This window comes from Balaenoptera physalus (assembly GCF_965194825.1).
Source record: "Balaenoptera physalus genome assembly, chromosome: 7".
NCBI classification, from domain to species: domain Eukaryota; kingdom Metazoa; phylum Chordata; class Mammalia; order Artiodactyla; family Balaenopteridae; genus Balaenoptera; species Balaenoptera physalus.
The window spans coordinates 47,930,907-47,955,668 of NC_138886.1; the positions used below are offsets into that span (position 1 = coordinate 47,930,907).

At 39.4% G+C, this 24,762-nt stretch overlaps 1 protein-coding gene across 6 annotated transcripts in view; it reads left to right on the forward strand.

Annotated features, from left to right (window-relative positions):
• CEMIP2 (cell migration inducing hyaluronidase 2) overlaps nucleotides 1–9,293 on the forward strand; it is a 78,753-nt gene extending 69,460 nt beyond the window's left edge. For 5 of the 6 annotated variants that reach the window (XM_082470836.1, XM_082470835.1, XM_082470834.1 and 2 more), the window contains 4 exons: nucleotides 2,416–2,514; nucleotides 5,330–5,484; nucleotides 6,810–6,913; nucleotides 7,267–9,293. In XM_082470836.1, the coding sequence (XP_082326962.1) occupies nucleotides 2,416–2,514; nucleotides 5,330–5,484; nucleotides 6,810–6,913; nucleotides 7,267–7,463 (555 nt within the window). In that variant the 3' untranslated portion in view covers nucleotides 7,464–9,293. Of the gene's footprint in view, nucleotides 1–793; nucleotides 2,394–2,415; nucleotides 2,515–5,329; nucleotides 5,485–6,809; nucleotides 6,914–7,266 lie in introns of those variants that run through there. The other variant, XM_082470839.1, reaches the window with a different exon arrangement.
• Nucleotides 9,294–24,762: the final 15,469 nt, after the last annotated feature.

Genomic DNA, 24,762 nt, shown 5'->3' on the forward strand with positions numbered 1-24,762 from the left:
TCAGATGTGATTCCATTACAGTATCGCTATTACGTTTGCATGTCAGTGTTATCAAAAAATAATTTGTTTTCTTGGAAGTGTGAAATTTATCTTCAGAAAAGGCACTCGTATGAAAATTGTTTCCTTCAAGATGAAAAGCCATTAATTTGAAGCATGTGCTATTATGTTTACCTGTAATTAAAAGTACAAGCTGACTTTGGCTAGAAGTGAAATGCTTCTTGTGACATATTCTTAATGAGATGGTCTCCTTCTAGATCTTGAGAAAACATGGCAATGAAAGTAAATCCAAAGTATGAGCTAAAATCAGGCATGGGGTTTCTGAAGGAAGTTAGACTAATTCCAGGTGAAAAAGAAATACAGAATTAATATTGCCCTAATTGATCTTTAACCTTTATATAAACAAACATGGGTCAAGAAGAATGGTTCTCAACTTGTGGTCCCCAGGCCAGCAGCATCAGCATCACCTGGGAACTTATGAAAAATTCTAAATCTTGGGTCCTACCCAGTCACCCAGTTCTACTGTATCAGAAACTTCAGGGGTGGGGCTTAGCAGCCTGTGCTTTAACAAGCCCTGGAGGTGATTCTGATACATGTTCACATTTTAGTTTCACTGGCCTAGAGGAGTTTTTAGAAAGTCCTTATTGCCACAGAAATGCTTACTATTAATATGGAGAAAACCTCTAAATCTTTATATTTATTTCTTATCATTATAAGTGATTTGAGAAAACAAAAATTCTTCCATTGCACAGGTTCTTTATTTCTAATTTTTCTTGTTTCTGTCCATTGGAAGCAGTAAGAACAGGGAAAGGAAGGGGGATTTATGCTTCCTATCGTGATATATGATAAGTATTTTTCTGATGACAACTCACTGTCATAGTCTTGTTGCTCACACCCTTGAGCCACCTCTATTCTCCAATTCAGCTAAACCAACCAACCAACGAACAGACAAAAAATAAACCAGGTACATGAAGAAGTTTATATGAATCCTTGCCTGTCCTATGTAATGTTTTGACCGTTAAAGTGAAATTTTCAGATAGTCTTTGTGGGGAAGTAAATTTTCCAGCCTAATTCTTAAGTTGAATTTGTTAAGAAAGTCCTTCATTACTGAAAATACTTCAAATAATTTATAATTATTATAAGAAATACTACAATTTATAAAATAATTTAATCATCTTCAGAACTATTCTGGGCCTATCTTGTTAAATGGTTCCATGCATTGACGTTTAGCATTCTTTATTCTTTGGGCTTAAAACATTGATCAGAATTCATTTCTTAAAACTGTATTGATTAGTGACCTGGCAGTTGAGAATTATTTGATGCATCTGGGGACATCACTTTTACTTGGAAATTTGAGGGGAATTTTTGTTTTGAATGTCAAAAACACATGTGTATTAGGAATAAGTAGGAAATTTTTTGACTTCAGACCTGAAACTTCAAAGCAATGTCCAGCTTCTGGATGCTTAATATCATGATTATCTGCTCTTGCCATGATTATTTGCTCTTGTTGGCATTGATTTATAAGGACATACACTTTTTTTTTTTTTTGGCCACGCTGCGTGACCTGCGGGATCTTAGTTCCCTGACCAGGGATTGAACCTGGGCCATGGTAATGAAAACGCTGGACCTAACCACTGGACCACCAGGGAATTCCCCAGGACATATACTTTTAAGTGCTAAATTGTGTGAAGAGTTAAGAGTGCTTTTGAATGAAAAGACAGCCTTTAGGGAGGAGGTGGGTGGTGGGATTTGGAGACTGGAAGTGATTTGGAGTAGAAGGAAAAAGGGAAGGGCGTTCTTGGGAGGGGAACAGCATCTGAAAAGGCAGGGTAGCAGAAGAGGAGGTAAAGCGCTTGTGGGAAAGTGAGGGAACTGCCCTGCATGTTGAATGTGATAGAATAGTGGGAAATAAGGTCGTGGCTCTATTTGTGGAACATTTTGCAGGTCTGGTGGAGGAATTTAGACCTGGTGATGTACAGTCCCCTAAAAGTTTTTAAATAGGGTAGTCCTTGTCATCTACACTTCTTTCCTCAGTCCTGGAGTGACTGAGTCCCAATTCAGGATAACTGGTCTGAAAAGGACCTTTGAAAAGATTTGTGACTGTTTTTGCATGAAATGTTTACAAAGATTTAGATATAAAGCATATTTATGTAGTCATTTGTAGAACTGATTTTATTAACAAGATTACAATGATTTGAAACTGGGATTGCTCCGGAAAGTTAGGAACATACACTTCTCGTATAAAGCCTGTATCAAAAGATAGAATTCCAGGTCATGAAATATGTACAGAAAGTTCAGAGAAAACAAAAATAAAAACAAAAACCCACTCACTGGCTTTGGTATAGTTGAGTTTATTTTGAAGGATCTTTTTGGAGGAAGATGCAGTTGGCATAGATATGGAACTTCTTCCCTGTCTAGGTGGTGTTTACAAGTGATCCTCATAAAAGCTACCTCCCTGTGCAATTCCAGTCACCCAGTCAAGCAGAGACTCAGCGTGGAGACCTGTCTGTTATTTCTGTGAGTACCATCTGGTGTGTACATTGCCTCAGCTTCTCGGTTTTACATTTTATCCTGGTAACATGAATTATCTCTGGCAACATTCACTTGTTTATAATCACATTTTGATTATTAGTGGAGAGTAATACAGTAGAGGTGTAAATACCTCCTAAACATTTGCATTTTAAATAAATAAAATAAATTTATTAAAATTTTTTTCTCAGTCAGTTATGTTTATTGATTACTTTTAGGTGAATGTTAAAATTATTCAGGTAATTATTCAGATTTCTTTTCTGTTGGAGACAAGGCGTTTTTGGTTTAAAAAAATTGTCATAGATAATCAATATGCAGAAATTTTAACCTTGGATTTGAAACTTAAAAGAAGCTCCCCAGTTATTTGTTTAAAATATGGGAAGTGAAGGTTTTAAAATTTCCTCGGCATTTTATTTTGAAGTTGCCTGGTTCCCATTTTTTTCAGATGAAGAAAGTGAAGATGCAAAGTGTTAGTTGTCTTTTTTAAGTAGGTTAATGGGAGTTAAAAGCCTTAGCCTCATATCAATACTGGAATTTGGGCTAAGAGCCAAGCTAGCCCGCAAGGTAACCAGCTCTAGGCATGTGGCCTGTCCAAAATCGAGTTGACCTGAGTGCATCTATATAAACAGCTCTTTGGGTAGGAGGTATCTAGCCATCCAGCTAATACCCAGCTAGGGTCTGGGCTCAGTCTCATGTGGTCTCCTTAGGAGCTCGGTTTTTTTTTTTAAGTGGTGGACAACACATTCACAAATCCACATATATGTGAGCAAAATTAAATCTTACTCTTTTTTTTCTTTCCCAGTCTCTTGTATTGTGTTAAAATACACATAACATAAAATTCACCATCCTAACCATTTTTAAGTATATAGTTCAGTGGTATGAAATACATTTATGTTGTTGTGCAACCATCACCATTATCCATCCATCTCTAGAACTTAACTCTGAATTAAGAACTTTTTAACAGCCCTGAATTAAAAATACTGCTACTTAAGGGGGGGGGGTGAAATGGGAAGTTATTAATCAACAGGCATAAAGTTTCAGTTGAGTAAAATGCATAAACTCTGAAAATCTGCTGTACAACATTGTCCCTGTAGTCAGTAATAATATATTGTTCACTTAAAATGTTTGACGATGGATCTCACGTTAGTGTTCTTACCACAATTAGAAAGAAAGAAAGAGTGAAAGACCCCTATGTAACTCAAAGATTTCTCAAGTATATATACCTATTGCCCTACATTAGCATTTCTTCATTTTGTAGTATGTTCATGATGTAATTTTATTGGTATGAAGTTTGTTAGCTCAACATCTCAATGCAGTCAGCTGCATGAAGAACCCATCCCAGCCTACTTGCGTGGAATCTGGTGGGTGTCAGTTGCAAAGAGAAGCAAGTTGGTGCTGAGTCTCTCTGCTCTACTAGCTCACTAGATAATTAAAGAAGATATTGTTTTGCCCAGACAATCTCAGGTAGGGTATTCCTCTGGGTCTGTAGACATTGTTTGACTCCATTGCTGCACACTGGGTGCCTGGGACCCTAAAAGAGATCACAGAGGACTGTGTTTTGTCACATTTACCTCCAATACTTTTCACATGCATTACCTGAAGAGTCTTTGCTGGACATGGCCTTGCTTTAGTTTTTACGGAAAATTTTGTGTTTCCTTTAAGTAACAGGTTTTTGGGGGGGTACTTTTCAAGGGGACAGTTTGGGTGTGTTAAGGATCATTATGTATATTTTTTATCAAATGTGTCTCAGTTCTAAGTATTCCGATTTTTAAAAATAACTGAGTCACTTTCAGTCTTTCTAAATATAAAATGGCACTTTATGTCAAGCACTTCTAGAATTATTCTCTAGACTAGGGCTATTTAAATACAGGCAAAAAGCCATTTTGGATTCCTATGAGATCATTAGTGATTAGAAATAAAATTTAAGTATCACTTCTCCAAGCAAGGACAGGTGTAGTGAAGAGAGCATCTCTCCTTTGTTAGCTTTTAACATAGTTTATAATTTCACACATTTTAAAGAGAAACAGTGCCTATGACTTAAATTAGTGTTAAATCATTTTTCAGTCTAGTAAGTTTTTTTCCCTTCCTTTTTGGTTGAGGAATTAATGAGATTTGGATGTATCTGGAATTCCTTTTTCTTGAAAAGGTCTCCAACCATTAATTTAAAGAGGACAACTGGAAATTTCAGTTCATAGTAATGGTGAACAAGATATAGTAATACGCTGTGGCTTAAATCCTGGTAAAATTACCATTTTTCCATTTTGATTTTAAAGGAGAGCTATATATGGAACAAAGGAGATGAAGCAATCTGGCTTCTCTGATGTTCTAAATCTAAACTATAATGGGGGGGTTTATGCGGGTTAAAGCATGCTATCTATGTATCTATCTATCTGACTAGGTATCTATTTCATATAGATACATGTATTTTTCCTGAACCAATGCAGTATAGAGGCTGCCACCCGATCACTGAGTTGGAAAGCTCTGACCCCAATGAGAGAGTACGTGTGTAAGATTGAAGGCCCTGAGCCTGCAGAGAGAGTCACCCTGCTCAGCTGAGTGTGGGCTGCCATGCCTTGCTTGTAGCAACTTAGCCAGTCAGAAAAGACCAGTCAAGGCAAAAGTCCATGAGAACACAGGCTCAATTTCAAATGTTGGCAGAGGAAGAGTAGTGGAATATGCAGTTTGAGTTTGGGAATTATTATTTGATTCATGGGTTTAGAAGACAGAGGGAAAGGGGCTGGAAAGACGAGTCATCCTGGAAATGCTGAAATGGTGACGACCGCAGATGTTTTTGTATTCTCAGATCAACGGCACTGACTTTACCTTCCGAAGTGAGGGCGTCCTCCTCCTGATTGTGGATGCCTGCAGCGTTCCCTTCCGGTTGACGGAAAAAAAGGTTTTCTCTTTTGCTGATGTCAGTCTCATGGAAGAGTATTTAAAAACAAGCATCCCTCCAAGGTAGGTGAAGCTTGCTCTGTGTGAGGGATAAGGTACCTTAAAGATGACATCCGGTTAACTCTGAGCTTTGGTTTGTCTACCTGCCCTTTTACCCATTTAGGGTATTTAGGATTCTTGAAAGATAGTGATTCCTTCCTAGTCTCAGGTTGATGCCTGTGTGATCCAAGTTGCTTGTCATTGATAAGTGAGGACTTGGATGTTAGAAGAGTTTGCAAATGATGGGAAGGCTCTTGGAAGGAGAAAGGCTCAACATTTTGGATCATTCCTATCCCACTTTTTAGTATTAAGTTAGTCTACATGGTACCCAACGCACTCAGAAGGCTCATTATCATTTTAAAACAATTTTGTAGATAATTTTATAGACAATTTTACCTTTGCAGCCATCTGTCCCACTGATGAACCCTCGGACAGCATTGTGCTATGACTGTGGTATAGGAAGTTGTCACCTGGGTCACTTGGAAGTGACTGGAAAGGAGTAAATGGATTTTTTTTTTTTTTTTAATTTGGCTGCACCACGTGGCTTGCGGGATCTTATTTCCCTGACCAGGGATTGAACCCTCGCCTTCAGCAGTGAAAGTGTGGAGTCCTAACCACTGGACCGCCGGGGAATTCCCCAGGAGTAAATTGAGTTTTAAGTGAATGAGTGTGTAGTCTCTCTTTTAAGAGCCCTAGTCTGATTCATTTTTCTTTGTTAGTCTCTGAACAAAGGTACACAGGAGAAAAATCTTTCTTTTTTTGTGTTGGGCAGACACAAAAGGTATTAAAATAAGCCGTAAAGCCATAGTAATTAAGCCGGTGTAGTAGTGGCAGAGGATAGAGAGATCAGAAGAGAGAATCCACAAAAAGATCTGAATGTGTGTGTTGATATACTCACAATAAAAGTAGCAATTTAAACCAAACCATGGAGAACAGATTTTATTTCATTTTTTTTTAGAATTGGCATTTATCCATTTACTTAGTAAATAGATAACAGAACGTAAGTAGGTATATAGAGCATCTGAAACTAACAAAACTAACCTCCTCTGTTAAAATAGTTTGTTCCATGACGGAGCTGTGTCCCAAGCCATCCACTAGGTCAACTGACCTAAATGACTTTTGCTTTCCCTACATTTACAGACCCCTTGTAATAGCAACATAAGTTCTAGGTGGGGCATTGAAGGGGACACTTGTAATAGCAAGGATGAAAAGGCATGTGGGGTGTTTTTGTGTTTGTTTTTTGAGTTCTGCTTTTATCTAGTATTTCTATACTGTATTTAGTTCAGAACAGTACTCAATAAATACATGCTGAATTACTGAAATTTGCTCTGATTTTCTAACTTTTACAGGTCAATTGTCCTGTTGAGCACAAGAGGAGAGATAAAGCGGTTGAATATTTCAGATTCGTTAGTATCTCTGGGATTAGCCAAACCAGCCAATCTTTATAACAAAGGTTTGTATTTGTATTCTTCTGTGAAGTTCTTAGGAGGCCAGCAACATATGCATTTTTATGGTGGAGTATAGCTACCAGACTGTTTTCATGAGCTTGTTTGGCTGGGGTGGGTATCATGAAGATAATTTCTAAATCAGGAGACAGTGTTAGAGGAAGTGTGTTGGGACGTGGCTTGTTATTTGGGGCAAGAGGTGGGTGGTAAGAGTTCATTCTCTGACGTAAGGAAGTACAGTTCTTTTTGTTTTTGTTTCACAGCCATCTTTGTTTTGCTCACCTCCGCTTCACCTCCCACATTATCTTGCATGGAACTAGTAGAGGTACAAATTGAACTTTTTCTTTTTCTTTTTTTTAAGGGAGTACCATATTTTTGGGATTCAGTGGAAACTTTAAACCATCATGGACTAAGCTGTTTACTAGTCCTGCTAGAGAGGGCCTTGGGCTGCTTGAACAATTCGTACCTTTGCAGCTGGATGGATATGGTTGTCCCAGAGCTGGCACGGTCCGCCGAAGAGACTTGGAGCTGTTGAAGCAAACTTCAAAAGCACATTAGAGACTAACTGTAACTTAGCTGGGGGAAAAAAAATGTGAACTAACTTATTTAATTTATGGCATTTTAAAATGACACTGTTAACCCAACGGAACTATTTTCCTGTTTGATACAGAAAGGGGAGAAAAGAAAGAATTTAAAGTGATTGCTTGAATACGGGCTCACGCACCTTCTAGTTGTACAAAATGTTAAAGAATTTATTTGTATTTGTTAGGCTGGTATATTTCAGAGATCAGTTCTCTTATTCCTCACCTCCCACTCCTGTGTTTTGTAGTGACCATAAGCAGTGCTTCACCTTTTGTACAATGGGACATCTTGGGGGAGGGAGGGGGCTTCTGAGAGTCAGCCTGAGTCCTTGAGAGGACCAGCTCTTGTAGCACCTTGGATACTTGAAGTCTAATGCTCAGTTGTGTTGTTGACTTTGGATCAGCAGTTGACCTGCGTGGCTGGCATGTTCAGGAATGCCTTGGGCCCTGGTTCCAGGCAGCCTTTGAGGATTTGGTATGATACTGAATGGTAGAGTTTTAAGTGGCAACTCAGGCCCAGCTCATGCCCTTTTTTGCCTGGACGTGTGCTATTTTTATTCATTTGTGTATTGATTCCTTCTAAGGGTTCAACTTTCAAACAAGAAGTATGGAATATATTGGGACAAAGGGCTTTTAGGGGTTAGACATCCCTTTAATCTGTGACCATTGGGCAAAAATTTGACCTGCACCATTGTCTGATGTTGGTGGGACCATTTTTGCAGCTTTAATCCTTAGCCTGTTTTGACTGTATATTTGTATTTAAAATGCAGAGCTGAGCTAAATATTTACATTTTTTTAAAAAAGAAGCAGGCCATTTTCCTGAACTATAAACTTGGGTTGTTTCAACTTGCACAAAGGAAGTCTGTTCTTGGAGTTTCTCCTGCACCCAGTTTTTTGTTGTTTTTGTGTGTGGATTTTTTTTTAAGCTTTACTGCCCACCAACCTGGCAGGACAATTGCAGAAAGCGTAATGATACCCCCAAAATATTGTACTCAGGGGGAGAAAAAAGGGAGAACCTTTTAAGGGCCAGAATCATGGAGGGAATATTCAGAAACCTCTTTTTAGCCTTATAGGAATCCGTTACTCTTAATTAAATTGTTAGAGCCAATTTAAAAAAAGGCACTGTGATGCCATATTTTTCTTCCCCCTAGGTGCATGCATCTCCTGCCAGTGAGCACTGCATGTAGCAAAAGATTGGTGCCACAGCCTGGGATGTCACCACACCAAGAGGAAAGAAGCATTGTAATGCCTTTACCTTTTCCTAAACCCACAATGCATGAAGTGTAGTGGAGGGATGGCCATGGCAAGACGGGAGGGAATATGTTCAGGTTGACTTTGGCAGTGAGTACAGACAAATTCACTTTTCTCTACCAAGAGCAACGGCTGATGGCCTGTCCTTTTATGTCCAAGAGAAACTGCAGAGCAGCTCTGTGACTTCTATTACTTTATAAAATATGCTACCTCAAAGTGCTACCGATAAACCTTTCTAACTGTAAGTGCTCTTGCTAAGGGCACATGTCTTAATCAAAGTTTAGGTTTTGGGGTGTTTTTTTTTTTTGTATATCAATGAATGAAATCTTACCTATTAAATATATTATTGGATCATTGTTCCTCAAGGTGATTAAAGTTTGTTTGTGTGTGTGTGCGTGTGTGTGTTTTATGACCAATATCTTTTACGTGTGATTTTTAGAGTTTGGCTCTTTAAAGATTTGGAGAGGATATGTACGTTCTAAGGCACTCAGTTTTTCTGATTTATATGCTAATGATCAGGGCCTAAGTTAAATAAATAAAAATATGTGTGCATGTATATTTTTTTATATGTGTGTGTGACTCTATTTATCTAGGAAGCAGTCAATCAGTCCATCTGTCATTTTTTATTCCCTATCCCAGCTGTAAAGAACCTATGGGCAGACATAAGGAAAGGAAATTGTCCTCCACTAAGGAGATTTTGTAAAACTAAGTAATCTTCATAAGGCCAATGCAGAGGTTCTCAATGTTGGCTGCACATTGGAGTCACCTGCGGAGCTTTAAAAACTGTGAAGTCCTGGGCCCCACCCCCCAGCTCCTACATTCAGATTTAATTGGTTTGGGGTGCAGCCTGGGCATTGGAATTTTCTTTAAAGCTCTCTGGGTGATGCTAATAACATGTAGCCAGGTTTAAGAACCACTGCACTAATATAATAGGCCCACTGTTTAACTTCAGTCTATAATTTTTTTGTGAGGAAAACAAAATTAAGATTATCTGTTATTTTTATTTGCAGTTCCTATACTACTTACAGAATTCCCAGCCCTAAACAAAGCATTTCGCTATGGTCTCCTTTCAATCGAACTTTCAAATAGAGTTTTTAGTCCTTAATTGTCTCAAATTGTTAAATTGGTTATCGAAGCTGATATACACATTTCAGCAGTTGGGAGCTAGCAATCTGTTTTATTTCTACTGAGAAAATGTGTTCAAAGATGATTTATAAGTTCGTAAGCATTTTCCATCAGGGGAGGCAATTGGTTGAGCTCCAGAAATGTGGCCGTGCACAAATCAGCCAGCTGATGAGAAACGCAGGGTCTTCTCATGTCGACAGACCTGGGTTTTAAGTCTTTCCTGTGAGATTTCTGCCTCTCCACCTGAATCAGTGTGCTATATATTATCTTCAGAGGCTGGAAGAGAGTGCTTGTGAGAAGATGAAAGGCAGGCTCATAGTCTTGTAGACTATGACTCCAAAGCAGCCGCTAAACTGATGTTTAGACCTGGGTGTGGGGAGGAGGTATTTATGACTTCTCTGTTCTCTGGCTCCATCAGAAGGGAACATATCCTCATGCTATTAAATGGAGTATTTGGTTTGGGAGGAGGGGTGGGCAATGAAGTGATGGATAGAGGCTTGAATACTTCAGGTAACTAAGTTTTCATTCCTTAAGGGATGAAGTAATGTTTGGATAAGTCCAGTTGAAAGGCATTTCAATAAGCAGGAATGTGCTTAATTTGTGTTTTTTTGTTTGTTTGTTTCATTTGGTCCTAATAGGTAAGTACTTAGATTCCATTGTGACAATGTTTGTTGATTTCATGATGCAGAGTTGGAGTTTACCCTCCAGAATTCTTGTTTGGCTTTCAGATACTTATGAAATCATGTTTAGTAACTTGAGAAATTCCCCTAGAAGTGAAGACCATGAATGGGAGTAATTGGGTAACAGATTTGTATCACTATAGTTAGTCTTAACTTGGTAATAACCCAGTCTTTTAGAAATATGAGCACACACTGGATTGGAGCTCATTTTCAACAAAAATTCAGGGAGGAAAAAAAATCAAGAAAAGGCATCTCCAGTCCCTTGCTCACAAATAACAAAATGCTGTTCACATCTTGCTGGACTTTTGGCATCATTTGGAAGATTGAGGGTCTTTTACTCATATTTATCCTCAGTATGAGAGAGAAGCTGAAAAAAGGATGCTAATTAGGCACTGGTGTAGGGAAGGGCACACACCACTTTATTTTTAAGTGATAAAATTAGAGAATGACTGATTGAACTATGATGATTTCTAAATGAGGAACTGTGCCCCACAGGGCATCCAAAAATATCAGCCATAGCAAGATGTGAAAATGTTATATCTGAAAATCCAACAAGTAGTGGGTCAGAAGGCAACTTCATAGATACATTTTAAAAAATTTTCTAAGGTGGACATTGTGATTAGTCTGGATATGAAAAGCAGTAACAGATTTAAAATTCATCCTCAGAAAAGCTTAGACTTTACAATCAAAATTGATAAGTCAGGAATTGGCAAACTGACCTGTAGGACAAACCTGTCCCCCAGACTGGTTTTGTACTAATTTTGAGCTAAGAGTGGTTTCACATCTTCAAATACAACACATTGGAAAAAGTCAAAAGAAGAGTAATACGTTATGATGAGAAAATTATGTAAAGTTTAAATTTCAGTGTCCATTAATAAAGTCTTGTTGGAGGACAGTCATGCTCATTTGCTTACATATTGACTACGGCTTGCATATGGCAATGGCAGGTTTAAGTAGTTGCCACAGAGACTATATGGCCTACAAAGCTGAAAATATTTACAGGCGTACCTTGTTTTATTGTGCTTCACTTTATTGCATTTCCCAGATATGGTGTTTTTTACAAATGGAAGGTTTGGGGCAGTACTGCGTGGAGCAAGTCTATCGGTGCCATTCTTCGAGTAACATTTACTCACTTTGTGTCTCACATTTTGGTAACTTGCAATATTTCTAACTTTTTCATTATTATATTTGTTATCATGATCTGTGATCAATGATCTTTGATGTTACCACTGCAAAAGGATTACTCACCGAAGGCTCAGATGTGGATTAGCATTTTTTTAGCAATAAAGTTTTTAAATTAAGGAATGTACATTGTTTTTTTAGACAATGCTATTGCACACTTAATAGACTACAGTATAGTGTAAACATAATATGTACTGGGAAACCAAAAATTTATGTGACTTGCTTCACTGTGATATTTGCTTTATGACAGTGGTCTGGAACCAGACCTGAAGTATCTCTGACATATGCCTGATCAGTGTTCCTTTACTGAAAGAGTTTGCTGACCCTTGATCTTGGTGAAGGATATACTGGTGTTCATTGTACTGTTCTTGGAAACTTCCTAAGGCTTGAGAATTTTTAAAATAAAGTTAAGGGAAAAACCTCCATCGGAATCACCTGAGGTACTTGATGAAAATGCAGAATCCCAAGCCCCAACTCAGACCAGATAATTGGCATCTCTGGGAATTGCAGCTGGGAATATAATTGTATAACAAGCTCCCCAGGTGTTTCTTATGAGCAGTAACATTTGAGAACCCCATAGCAGGTAGTAAGCCCCTGTTATCTCTCTCCCTCTTTAACACAATACATCTGAACAAATGTGAATGTTATTTTGTTTAACTCGAACAGCTCCATCTACACTGTCTTCCCCACAACTTTTGGTCACTAATGCAGGGCGGATCTGGTGCACAACACAGTACCTGGCTGTTTCTGGGGCAAAAGTTTGGATCCTGTGATAAAGTCTCTCCACTGTCTGAAATTCTTACTGTTTGAATTATTCCTTTGGCTACAATTATTCCTACAGTGAAATCCCATCCATCCTTGTGAGTTCTTTTTATTATTTTAAGGAGTTTAAAGGAAAATGTACAATAAGCCACAATCAGGCTGCACAGACTAACAACATAAGTTTCTTTGCTTTTGGGTGGAACTGCATTCACCCTAGTTATTTCACATTTATCGAAGTACTGCTTGGCAATTGCAGGTCTTTTTTTTTTTTTAAGGTAGAATGAATTATTTTATATAAGCAATTTGCTTTGTACACAAAAGCCTTTTAATACATGAGCTTCTTGGAGGGGGTGGGAGGGGGTTGGGTGGATTTTAGGGGGTTAATGAAGTTGGTCCTTGCCAGGAAGGAGGGTGGTACACTCTGGGAGGGCATGGGAGGTTTATCTTTTTCCACTTTCTCCCACCAGCTTACACTGATCAGAACACCTAGTTCCTGAGGGAGGAAGGCTTTGGTCAGATAGGTTTCTTTTCTTTCTTTTTTTTTTTTTCCAGATAGGTTTCTGACGTGGGAGAATGTCGGCTCTACCAACTCAGGAGGCAAGGAACATCATTAGCTCCAATATGGGTGGGAGGAGGAGGGAGTTCTCACAGGGGAAAGACCATGCCAGAACTTGTTGCTTCCTTCAAAAATGTGCATGTCAACAGTCTTCTTCTAAGGAAAATGGCTCAGTGAGTAGTTAGGAGATTCCAGACAGATTTAAGTGTCTAATGCAGTTCGTTGCTGAAGGTATGGTGGGTGTTTTGTCTGATGCCACCTAAGGCTCTTTACTAGCAGTGTTACTTCGACCAGTTTCCTACTCCTGATCCTCAGTTTTCTCATATATAAAATGGGACTACTAATACTTTCGTAAAATTACAAAAGGGATCAAATGAGAGTAGCCAACAAACCTGGGTGCTTTGTTTACAAAGAAAATCAGTTTTCCATGCAATTTGTTACTCGAAGACTGGATTTGCCTCTTGCTGGGTGTTGAGCTAAAAGACACAACCAAGCCAAAGATGGGGAGAAGGAAGCTTTATTACTTGAGTCAAGTAAGGAGAACACTGGGGATCTTTCCCAAAGCAGTGTCTCCTCCAACAGCAAAATTGGGGAAGTTTTAAGCTAAGGGTACATGTATATTCATGAAGAGGCTTGGGCGGCTGACAGAGTCCCCAGCTTTAATTGATTGAAGTCACAAAGGTCAGAGAAGGTCAACATCATCGTCCTGTAGGTTCCAGTTGACCTAGGTCGAGTGCCTGAGAGGGGTTTAATTCCTGCAAAACAACTCAAGAAAGTGCTTCAGGCTAGTCTTCACCATTGAAACAAATCTGGGAGTTTTTACAACTGATTTGTTATCTTTGCTGTTGTTACTTCTCTTGCCTGATAACAGTTCTTTTGTTCCCTTAAGTTGATTATTTTGAGACCTGTTCAAGGGCAAGCTTTGTGGACAGGCTCAGATCACAAAATGACAGGCCCAAAATGGCTTCTCTTATATCTAGAAAGCCATGCCTGGTTCTCTTTTTCCTAGGACCTCCTACCTTATCTGCTTACACCATGTATTCTAATTTAGTCTTTTTTTTTTTTTTTTTTTTTTTGAGGGCTAAGGATTAGGGAATCTGTATTTTTTAAATTAATTTCTATTGGAGTACAGTTAATTTACAATTTTGTGTTAGTTTCTGCTGTAGGGAATCTGTATCTTTTAAACAAACTTCAGAGATAGTGCAAGATTTGGGAACCACTGAGAATGCCCTATGGAAGCCCCTGCCCTAGTTTTAACACACTTCCCATACTAAGTTGTTTGTATCTAGAAAAGAGGCCCTCAGGCCAGGCAGTGCTTGTTTAGTGAATTGGTTTGAGCATCCAGAATGAGGTTTGCATTTAGGCCCTTCCTTGCACTAGCACCGTAACTCAGCAAACAGCTGTGTACGGACTCAAGCTATGAAATGTGGAAAGACAACTATGAAGTGAAAACATGTGGCTGCACCCTGTTCCGCAGCTGGTGTGTGCAGTTTCCTGCTCTCCATTCTCGTGAGGGAAAACTGCAGTTCATGGTTTGCCTCTTCCAATCCCTTTTGGCGTAAACTAACATGGAATGCAAACAACTCATTTCTGGTTTTCTCTCAGTACTTTACCCACATTTCGTTCTTCCTTCTTACCAAGTAGGAAAAATGCTAACATGCAATGAAATGGTTCAGAGTGAAGGTTTATATGATGAGCTGAAGCTGAGTTAGAGGACTTGGAAAATGAGTGCCTTTGGCAACAAATCTTCCTATGTTTCTGCACCCCGTTTCTTTCTAGTCACACCCCCACCTCCTCGTCACTGCCCAGGGTCCACTGCTGCAGCCTTGTCACACTGGGCAAGACCATGTTCCCAGCCCTCTTTGTACCTTTCATTCCCCGTCATTGCTCACGTGTTCCATGTCCAATCCTCGGCATCCTTAGCTAGCCCTTTGTAAACTAATTCAAAGTCAGATTGGTCCTCGTGTCTGAAACATATTCCCTCTCAGGCAGCAAGGCCATTTTAATATCTGCCCACAGTGCCCATAATGCTAAAAGTAATATGGTGCTGGAAGTTTTGTTTATCTGATCTGGTTAGTTTTTAAGGCAATTTTGCCCTCCTACATACTTCACCTGCGTATGAGGCTGATTCCATTGAAGCCTGGAGGAAGTTACGAATCTGGAAAATTAACAAACTGGATAATCATTCCCTGGGTAATGGAGTCACTACCATCTAGTAGTGGTAGATATGGATATGAAGTGGATATGAATACTTGTATTTGAATAGAGTCCCTTTTGACCATCTTCAGGAAGGTTATGGATAATACTGTGATTTTCCTCCTGCTTAAGCAATGTTCTCAGAACATGGAGACTAGATGAGTAACTCTACCTGGCTCTGAAACATATAATCCATTTGGATTCCAGGCCCAGGGTCTTGGCCGCAAAAAAGTGTGTTTGTTCCAGCATCTTCCTGGAAGCTGTGCTGTGTGAGCACTGGAAAATCCCTTTTGCTTATGGTGTCCTGCATTTCTGTAAATCACCTTATTTCAATAGCTGAAAGGAAGAGATTTGGTAATTATAGCTTTCCTTTGTTGCAGCTTTATATTGAAAACATGTGCCAGCAAGTTTAAGTAAGAAGCCAAGTGGATAGATGATATATAAACAAGATTAGGAATCATGAGGATTGGGGGCTTCCTGTGCAGTTTTATCCAGAGGAAAAAGGTCAATTACAAACCCCAAATTATTTTTTTTGCTGGTGGGAGTATGATTTTATTATAATGATGATCTATACTTTCTGTGTCTTATTTCCAATTCCTTGCAATGAGTTAATTTGTTGATTTCAGTTATAAATTTTTAATGTGACATCTAAAATATTATATTTAAAATCTATTGACAAGTATAATTGTTGGGTATTTTGGACAGTCAACTTCTAATTTATCAACTTAATACCTACATGGCTGCTACCTATTTGATTGAAATAACCTGAGAGTTCCTTTAAATTTTATTTGGTCCTTTATTTTATCTGTTTACAGAAGGTAAATGATGAATATGAAGCATAAGGGTAACCAATGAAAGACTTAAAAATTAGTAACTTTGGAAGTAAAGGATGAGGAGGGAGAAGAATGACTCCACCCTGGCCTTCTTTAACTTTTTACATTAACTATTTACATACTTAAGTTAGCAAGTCAGAGCCAGTAGAATCTATCTAGTCATTGAATTTCTGAGTTTGCTTAGTGAGATAATACTATTTTAAACAAATCCTGCCCTCCTTGTTAGTGTGTGTGTGTGTGTGTGTGTGTTGCTCTCATGTCTGAAAGTTTATTCATTGTACCAATATCATTATTTTGGTGAGGGCTAGCTACAAAGAGAATATTACACTTGTGAGTGTGGTGTTAAAGAAGAAATATTCAGGACACTTGTTAAAGATGGTAAGGCAGACTTTATTCAAGGGGGCTGTTATAATGGAGTTTTGTAGTAGGGGAGTGAGATGGAGTGCAACTCCAAATACACCAAGGAAAAGTGACGAGTTATACCCAAGGAGTAGGGTGGGGATTGGTGGATGTAAAGTGACTAAGAAAACAACAGGGGTAGGGGGATGCTGGCTTGACGGGAGTTTTGCAGCAGGTGGGCCAGGGTAATAAGATAACTGAGAACAGGGAGGGGGGATGAGAAATTTGATTAGATATCAAGGATGGGGAGTTTTCACTAAACTGGAGTTTTGTGAAAACTGAATTAAAAAGGCCAAGGACTGAGCCCAAGGTCAGGGGCCTCGTCAGAAAAAGGACCCAAAGGAGCCTGATTCAAGCTTGGTCAAGGACAGAGCCTTTGTCAGTGGTTCAAGGGTTAAGGTAAGTCTACTGTTAATTACCATGGGGAAATTAGCTATTTAGATACACTCACCTGCTTGGTATTAAGTTTAGAGCTAGGGAAAGAGGGTTTAACCTTTCCCTCTGATTAGACTTCTGTGAGTCAAATTGCTTTGAAATGGGCTGTTGAATTATGAAAAGATTTCAGATACCACATAGAAAATGAACAGATTTTAAAGAGGAAGGAATCAGGACTTCCCTGGTGGCGCAGTGGTTAAGAATCCGCCTGCCAATGCAGGGGACACAGGTTCGAGCCCTGGTCCGGGAAGATACCACATGCCGCGGAGCAACTAAGCCCCTGTGCCACAACTACTGAGCCTGTGTTCTGGAGCCCGTGAGCCACGACTACTGAGCTTGTGTGCTGCAATACTGAAGCCCGCGTGGCCTAGAGCCCGTGCTCCGCAACAAGAGAAGCAACCGTGCTGGGTAGCCCGCGCACCCCAACGAAAAGTAGCCCCCGCTCGCTGCAACTAGAGAAAGCCCGCGGGCAGCAACGAAGACCCAACACAACCAAAAAAAATATATAAATTAATTAATTAATTAAAAAATAAATAAATAAAGAGGAAGGAATCTCTGTCCTGGATTCTGCCATTCTCTATTGTTTCCCAAAGTACAGGATTATCCTTCTTCAAATGCATTTTGTGGGCCGTTTCCATCAGAACCATGGGGTTTACTGTTAAAACTGTGGATTCATGGGTTCCATTCTGGATGGGTTGAATTAGAATCTTTGCTTAAAACCCAGAAGTCTGCATTTAAATAAGCGACATAACCAGTGGAATGTATCACAGAACCCAGAAATAGATTTGTAACAAAGATGGCATTACAATCAATGAGTAAAGAATAAACTATTTAATAAATAATGTGAGAAAAGTTGATTTTCCACGTAGAAAAAAATGCAGTTAGATCCCTACCTTATACCATGAAGAAAAATAGAGTCCATGTAGATTGAATATTTAAATGTGGAAAATAGTACTGTTAAAACTTTTAGAGAGTGGGAATTCCCTGGCGGTCCAGTGGTTGAGACTCAGCGCTTTCACTGTCATGGGCCGGGGTTCGATTCCGCAAGTCGTGTGGCGTGGCCAAAAAATAAATAAATAAATAAAACTTTTAGATAAAATATAGAAGAATATAATTTTGACGTTGGAATGACCTTAAATACATGAAAAACACAAATCATTAAAAAAAAAGAATTCTACTAGATTACAATTTACTAATTTTGTGTGACAAAAAATACCATAAGCAGTCAAGAGACACACCACGAACTTGGATAGAATATTTCTAACAAGTATAACCAGCAAAGAATTAGTATCACAAACCTAAGAACTTCTCTAAATCATTTAAGAAAAATAAAAGCAAACCAAGGGGAAAATGGGCAGTTTTTAATCATATCCAACTCATAGAACAGGAAATCTGAGGCAAATACATGTATGAAAAGATGTCTAACTGTATTATTATTTAAGGGGAATTCAACTAAAAAGTGAAATACTATTCAAAGGGTTCATGAATATGCAGACAAATGAAGCTTTTGGACACATTGGCTGGATGTAAACAGGCACAAACACTCTGGAGAGCAAATTGGCAGTATCTAATAGCTTTGTGTGTATGCTATACTAATTATATATATGCCTATGAATCTCTTGTTCATATGTGCAAGGAGGCGTGCAGAGATATTTATTGCTGTGCTTATATGGGTGAAAAATTGGGAAGAACGTGAACGCTCATCATTGAGGGACTGCATAAATACATTATAGTATACTCATACATGGGACTACCATACTCCAGTCAAAATGAATGAATTGTGTCTTAGTGTATCAGTATAGGTACATCTAATGCTGGGTAGACAAGGTACAAATTGATACATATGAAACAATAACATAATATTTATGGATACAAACATATTGTTGAAGTTGCATGATCCAATTTCCTATCTCTAACAAGAGGTTTTCTTTCTATTCTTGCTAACCTTGGAGATTTATTATTTTATATTTTGATATCAGAATATTCAGGCTAAAATTGCTTTATCATTCATACTTTATTATTTCATCCAAGCTTTTCCTTTTTTATTGGTTTTTAAAAATCTTTTAAAATGAACTTTTAATTTTAGAATAGTTTTAGATTTATAGAAAATTTGTGAAGAGAGTTCCCATATACCCCACATCTAGTTTCCCCTATTATTAACATCTTACATTATGAGTATGGTATATCTGCTATAATTACTGAACTAATATGTTAAATAAAGTTCATATTTTATTCAGATTATCTTAGTTTTTAACTAATTCCTTTATCTGTTCTAGAATCCCATCTAGGATACTACATTAAATTTATTAGTCATGTCTCCTTAGGCTCCTCCAGGTTGTAGCAGTTTCTCAGACTTTTTTTGGTATGACTTTGACAGTTTTGAGTTGCTGGTCAGGTATTTTGTAGAATGTCCCTCATTGGAGTCTGATATTTTTCTCATGATTAGATTCGGTTTTGGAGAAGAAGACCATAGAGGTAAAGTACCATTCTCATCACGCTGTATCAAGAGTGCCTATTATTAACATTACTTATCACCTTTGATGGTAACCTTGATCACCTGGTAGAAATAGTATTTGTCAGGTTTTTCAGCTGTAAAGTTATCCCTTTGTCCCCTCTTTCCATGCTGTACTCTTTGGAAGGAAGTCATGATGTGCAGCTCATACCAATCTCCTTTTTAAAAAGAGAAACTGAAGCTGAGAATGATAAAGTAATTTGCCCTAGGTCATACAGTTAATCATACCTAGTCCAAGGTATGATTTGGGCCACAGTAAGAGGATCACTTAATGTATAGCAATTTAATTTAATTTTAAAATTAATCAATGTGATTCAATTAATTTTACTTCACTTAAATTTTACACTTAATTTACATGTTAAAATTAAGGTTAAGGAAGTGCACTTAGCACTTGCAAAGTCCAGCGTCCCCTCGCCCTCAACAATCCTTCTATTCAAAATATATAGATTTATTAAGTAACATATTTTTCATACACCCCTCCCCCCCCCCCCCCACACACAGCTGAGCTCAAAATGAATACTGGAAAACTTAAACATATTGGAAACTGGAAAGGAACTAGTAACAAAGAGCAGGAGCTAAAGTTCCATGGGGACTAGAAACTTAGACCAAAAGTCTGCCCCTAACATTTGCCACCCCGGCAGGAAATTCCAGCATCCTGAATCTTTGGAAAATGGTCCAGAAGTAAACAAGAGGTACATGCCCAGATGGGTATATCTTCTTCGGCTCCTGGATTCCTTAGTTCTTAAAGATGGGCACACTGGATGGAGGGCCAGAGGGACCCTTTAAAGTGCTAGGTCAGACATCAGGGCCATATACCCAGGTCTGAGGGTGGTACTCTAAATAGCCATGTGGACTATACTTCAGGAAAAAGAAAAATGATTGCAGAGTGAAGCTATGGGGTAAAAGAACTGATGATAAACAAAGGAAGCAGTAAAACATAGAATATAATTCTAAAAAATACTTTCCATAAAGTAACAAGCATAACCGTATTTGTGTTTGTGTTTGAAAACAGACTAGAAATAAAATACCACATAATAACTTGGAAGTTATGAGGCAGAGGAAGTTATTATGTGCTAAGGTCCTTGTCTTTTTCAGTAGAGAAAAGAGATACTGATTGGCTTTGTCATCATATTATAAATGCTTGCTAAAAAAAACAAGCACAAAATGCATAACTTCAAAACTGGAAAGCAAAAAGAAAGAAGTTTGAGAAATCTGTTTAATGAAAGATAGCAAAAAAGAGAAAAGCAGTACAAATAAATAGCAAAAAATAAGATATAGGGACTTCTCTGGTGGTCCAGTGGCTAAGACTCCATGCTCCCAATGCAGGGGGCCTGGGTTCGATCCCTGGTCAGGGAACTAGATCACACATGCCGCAACTAAGAGTTCGCATGCCTCAACTAAAGATACCACATGCACCAACAAAGATCCCACATGCCGCAACTAAGGCCCGGTGCAGCCAAATTAAAAAATATATACATATAGAGTAAGATGGTAGAAATCCAAATATATCAATAATTACAGTAAATAGCCTCAGATTAAACTCACTTTTCTAATACTGGATTAAAAAATCTGGTTAAAAAAATAAAATATAAGCTGTTTATAGGCATGCCTTACACAAAATGATATGGAATGATTAAAAGTGAAAAGAGAAAATTATATACTAAATTATATACAAAAAAGTTGATGTAACAATATTAATATTGAATAATATTAATAGAATACTACTAAAATACTAAGCAAGAAAATGCATAGCGAAAAAAGAAGGAAACATAATGGTAGGAGGTAGCATTAAGGGACAAAGAGAAATATCTCTCTTAGAAAAACTGATAGGCCAGGGAAGCTAAATTAAGGAACCAATCCCCATGTTGAATCACAAAAGTAGGAAATAGGCACTCACTTGTTCTCCAATTCAGGAACTGTGGTTCAGTCTTCAATTTGCTTTACAGTGTATGCCACATATTTCCCCTGTATTTTTTAAGTACATATTTTCAGTTCTCCAAACTCACCACGTGTTCTCTCTTCTTGAGCTTCATACAGGCTTTTCTCTCTACCCAGATCTTTCTCCTCCCCACTCCTTTTCTTGGCTAACTATAATACCTCTGATCTCATTTTAACCATCCTATCCTCTGGGAAACTGCCACTGTGCCAGGGGTTCCCATAGCACCTCATACTTCTCCTAGAGTGGCATGTACAAATTTGAGTTATAATTGCCTGTTACTTTTCTTTCTCCCCCACTACATGATAACTGTTCCAGGACTGGAGCTATGCACTTTTCTCTTATTGCAGCACAGTGCCTGGCACATGATTTGCTTCTTGAGTAAATAAATCAGTGAAGGAATGAGATAAGTAAAAATGAAATGTGTTCGCATATGGAGGGATTAATTCTACCTAAGGAGACAGCTTCAAAGAGGAAGACACCTTTAAGAAAAAACTTGGAGAATGAATTAAGGCAAAGGTTCTTCCAGGTAAAGGGAACAGTGTGAACAAATGCCTGGAGGCTAGAGAGAGCATGGCATGGCAAGGAATTGTGAGTAGTCAAATTTAGTGTAGCTGGAGCATATATATGTGGCAGTGAAGGAGGGGGAAATGAGGCTGAAAATTGAGATTGGGATCCCTCTACAGAGCCTGGAATGCCACGCTAAAGAGTGTAAACTTGAGCTGGTAGGTGAGATAAATCCATTAAAAGTATTTAAACGGTAGAATGATTATGGTAGTTATTTGAGCTATTCACCAAATATTTTCAGTTCTTCCCACTTCTAAGCCTATATTAGGATTATACTTCCCCATCTGCCTTTGAATCTAGGCATGGCCACATAACTTACTTTGACCAATGCTAATGTATGCCACATCTGTGCGGAAACTTTAAGAGACACTATCTGATTTGCCATTGAGTCTTTTCCTGCCTTAGGTCTTATGGAAGCATGAACCTTGGTCCTTGAGGGAGAATGACATAAAGAAAACCCTCAGCTATTTGTCACAGACATGAATAAGATACAAATCTTTGTTGTTATAAGACGCTGAGATACAGTGGTTATTGCAGCATAATCTTGCCTGTTTCTTCTATTATAGGGTTTCTTTGTTTTGCTTCGTTTTGTTTCAGATCTGACAGATCAGTTAGACTTGAGGCTGGGAGAAAAATTAGGAGACCATTCTAATAGGCCATTGGCAGTAGGGAAGGTGAAGAATGAGGACAGGGACTGAATTGATTTTATTCATTTATGGATCTCTGATACCTGACACAGTTCCTGGAATAAAAGAGAGGTAGGGGGAGAATCCTTGTTCTCATGCTTTCATAAGGATTGTTTAGTATTCCCCCAAAAGATCTGTCCGAGTCTTTGTGAATGTGTACCTGTGAATGTGATCTTATTTTGAAATAGGATCTTTGCAGATGTAATTAAATTAAAGATCTTGGGATGCGATTATCTAAGATTTAGGATAGGCTATGAATCCAATGACTGGTATCCTTGTAAGAGAAAGGGGAGGGAGGTTTGGCACAGGGTTACAGGGGGAAGCCATGTGAAGATGCAGGCAGGGACTAGAGTTATGTAATTACAAGTTGAGGAATGCCAAGGATTGCCATCAACCATGAAAAAAGTAGAAAAGAGGTAAAGAATGGGTTCTCTCTCAGAGCCTCCAGAAGGTACCAATGCTGCTGACACCTTGATTTTGGACTTCTGGCCTCTAGAACTTTCAAAGTACATTTCTGTTTGTTGTTGTTGTTTTGTTTGTTTTAGGTAAAACTTGTAAGTTTATTCGGTGGAGGACTCAGAGTCAGGACTCCTGGTTGCGGAGTCATCCTCATTCTCCCGTTAGCAGCCTTGGGCCTGGCCTCTGCCTCGCGGTCCTCGCAGCAGCGGGTCTGGTGTTAAGAGCTCAAAGCCTCCTCCTGCGCCTGCGCCTGCGCTTGCGCCTGCGCGTTGGTCTTCACGCAGCGCTCACCGCCCGCGTGACGGGCGCTTTCGTGCCGCCGCGCTCCGCGTCCGCCTTGGTCCTAGGAAGTGCTTCGGGATGATTCAGCCTCTGTGGTCCGGCTCCTTGCCTTTGCTCTCTTTCCACTTCCTGCACATCATGACGGCTGGTGAGGAGGCGTCGGGTTGTTGAGGAGGGAGGTGACGCGCAGGAGGGTGGTCCTGAGGCTCAGTTGGGGTTCCGACGTTTCGAGGGCAGCTGCCCGCCCGGGGCTCCTCACCCGGCACGGTGTGTGGAGCCTGGAGACACGCATGTCAGCATCTTGTAGATGTCGCTGTAGATGTCACCTTGGTCAGGAAACGAAAGTCCGGTGGTGGTTGGGGGAGTTAGGTAGTAGTCGGGAAACTTGAGGCGCGCCTTGAAGTAGCTGCCCTCGTGGTAGGTGTTAGGCCCGAAAATGGCCACCTCCCAGTTGTACAGGTCCCCCCGTCCACCAGGGTCACCCAGCAGCCCTCCCCTGTCCCCTCCTGCGACCCTTTGAGCTGGGCACCGCTGGCCGGGCCTTGGTGTGATGCAAGGGCCCCGGGTCTGGGCGCGCGGGAGACCTGAGCCAGAGCTGGACATGGCTTCCTCCTCCTCGCTGCCCTCCGGGCCTGAGCGCGCCACTTGCTCTGGCGCTGCGCCACTTGCTCGCCTCTGTCCGGCCCACGCTGCCAGATTACTGTTGTTTTAAGACGCTAAACTGGTGGTAATTTTTAATAGTAGTACTAGAAAATTAATAGCAGACTTGTGCTCCACTTCTCAAGAGGGAACAGCATTAGAATAATATTTCCAGTTACGCCACTCTCTGCACAGGAGTAAGAGTGATTAATCTGATTTGTGAGGTTGGGGAATTCACTTGTAGCACCTGATACTCTTCCAGGCTGACTTTTAGGCTATGCTATGGGGTGGATATGTTCTCCTACTCATCTCTTCCATTAAGTAAGTAAACCTGACTGATGACTTGAACCTGTTTTCTAGAAGCTCTCTAGGCCTGAGGCATGAAAGGCAACACACAATTCCCCATGTAGCTGGCTAGGCACAGATATGCCTTGCAGACTGTCCCTTCAGGTGGTTTGCAAGATTGGACCTGTGTGTTATGGCTCTGAGGGTTTGTAGGCCTGGAGGTCTTGAAGAAGAGGAAGAGATTCTGTGCGTGAGTCATAAGTACAGTACAACATATTACTTCAAACTCTTATCAAGGTTTACTTGATACTCAGCCATAATGAAGATATATTTCATCAACTTTAGGATTCCATCAGTTGCAAGACTCACCATTATTTTATGTACTACTAAAAAAGAAAGGAACAACTCCATATGAATTGGTTCAGAAGCCAATTATTGCTTTGAAATGTCTCAGCTTTTCTGAGTGTTTGGCAATTTCTTCTGCTTCCAGT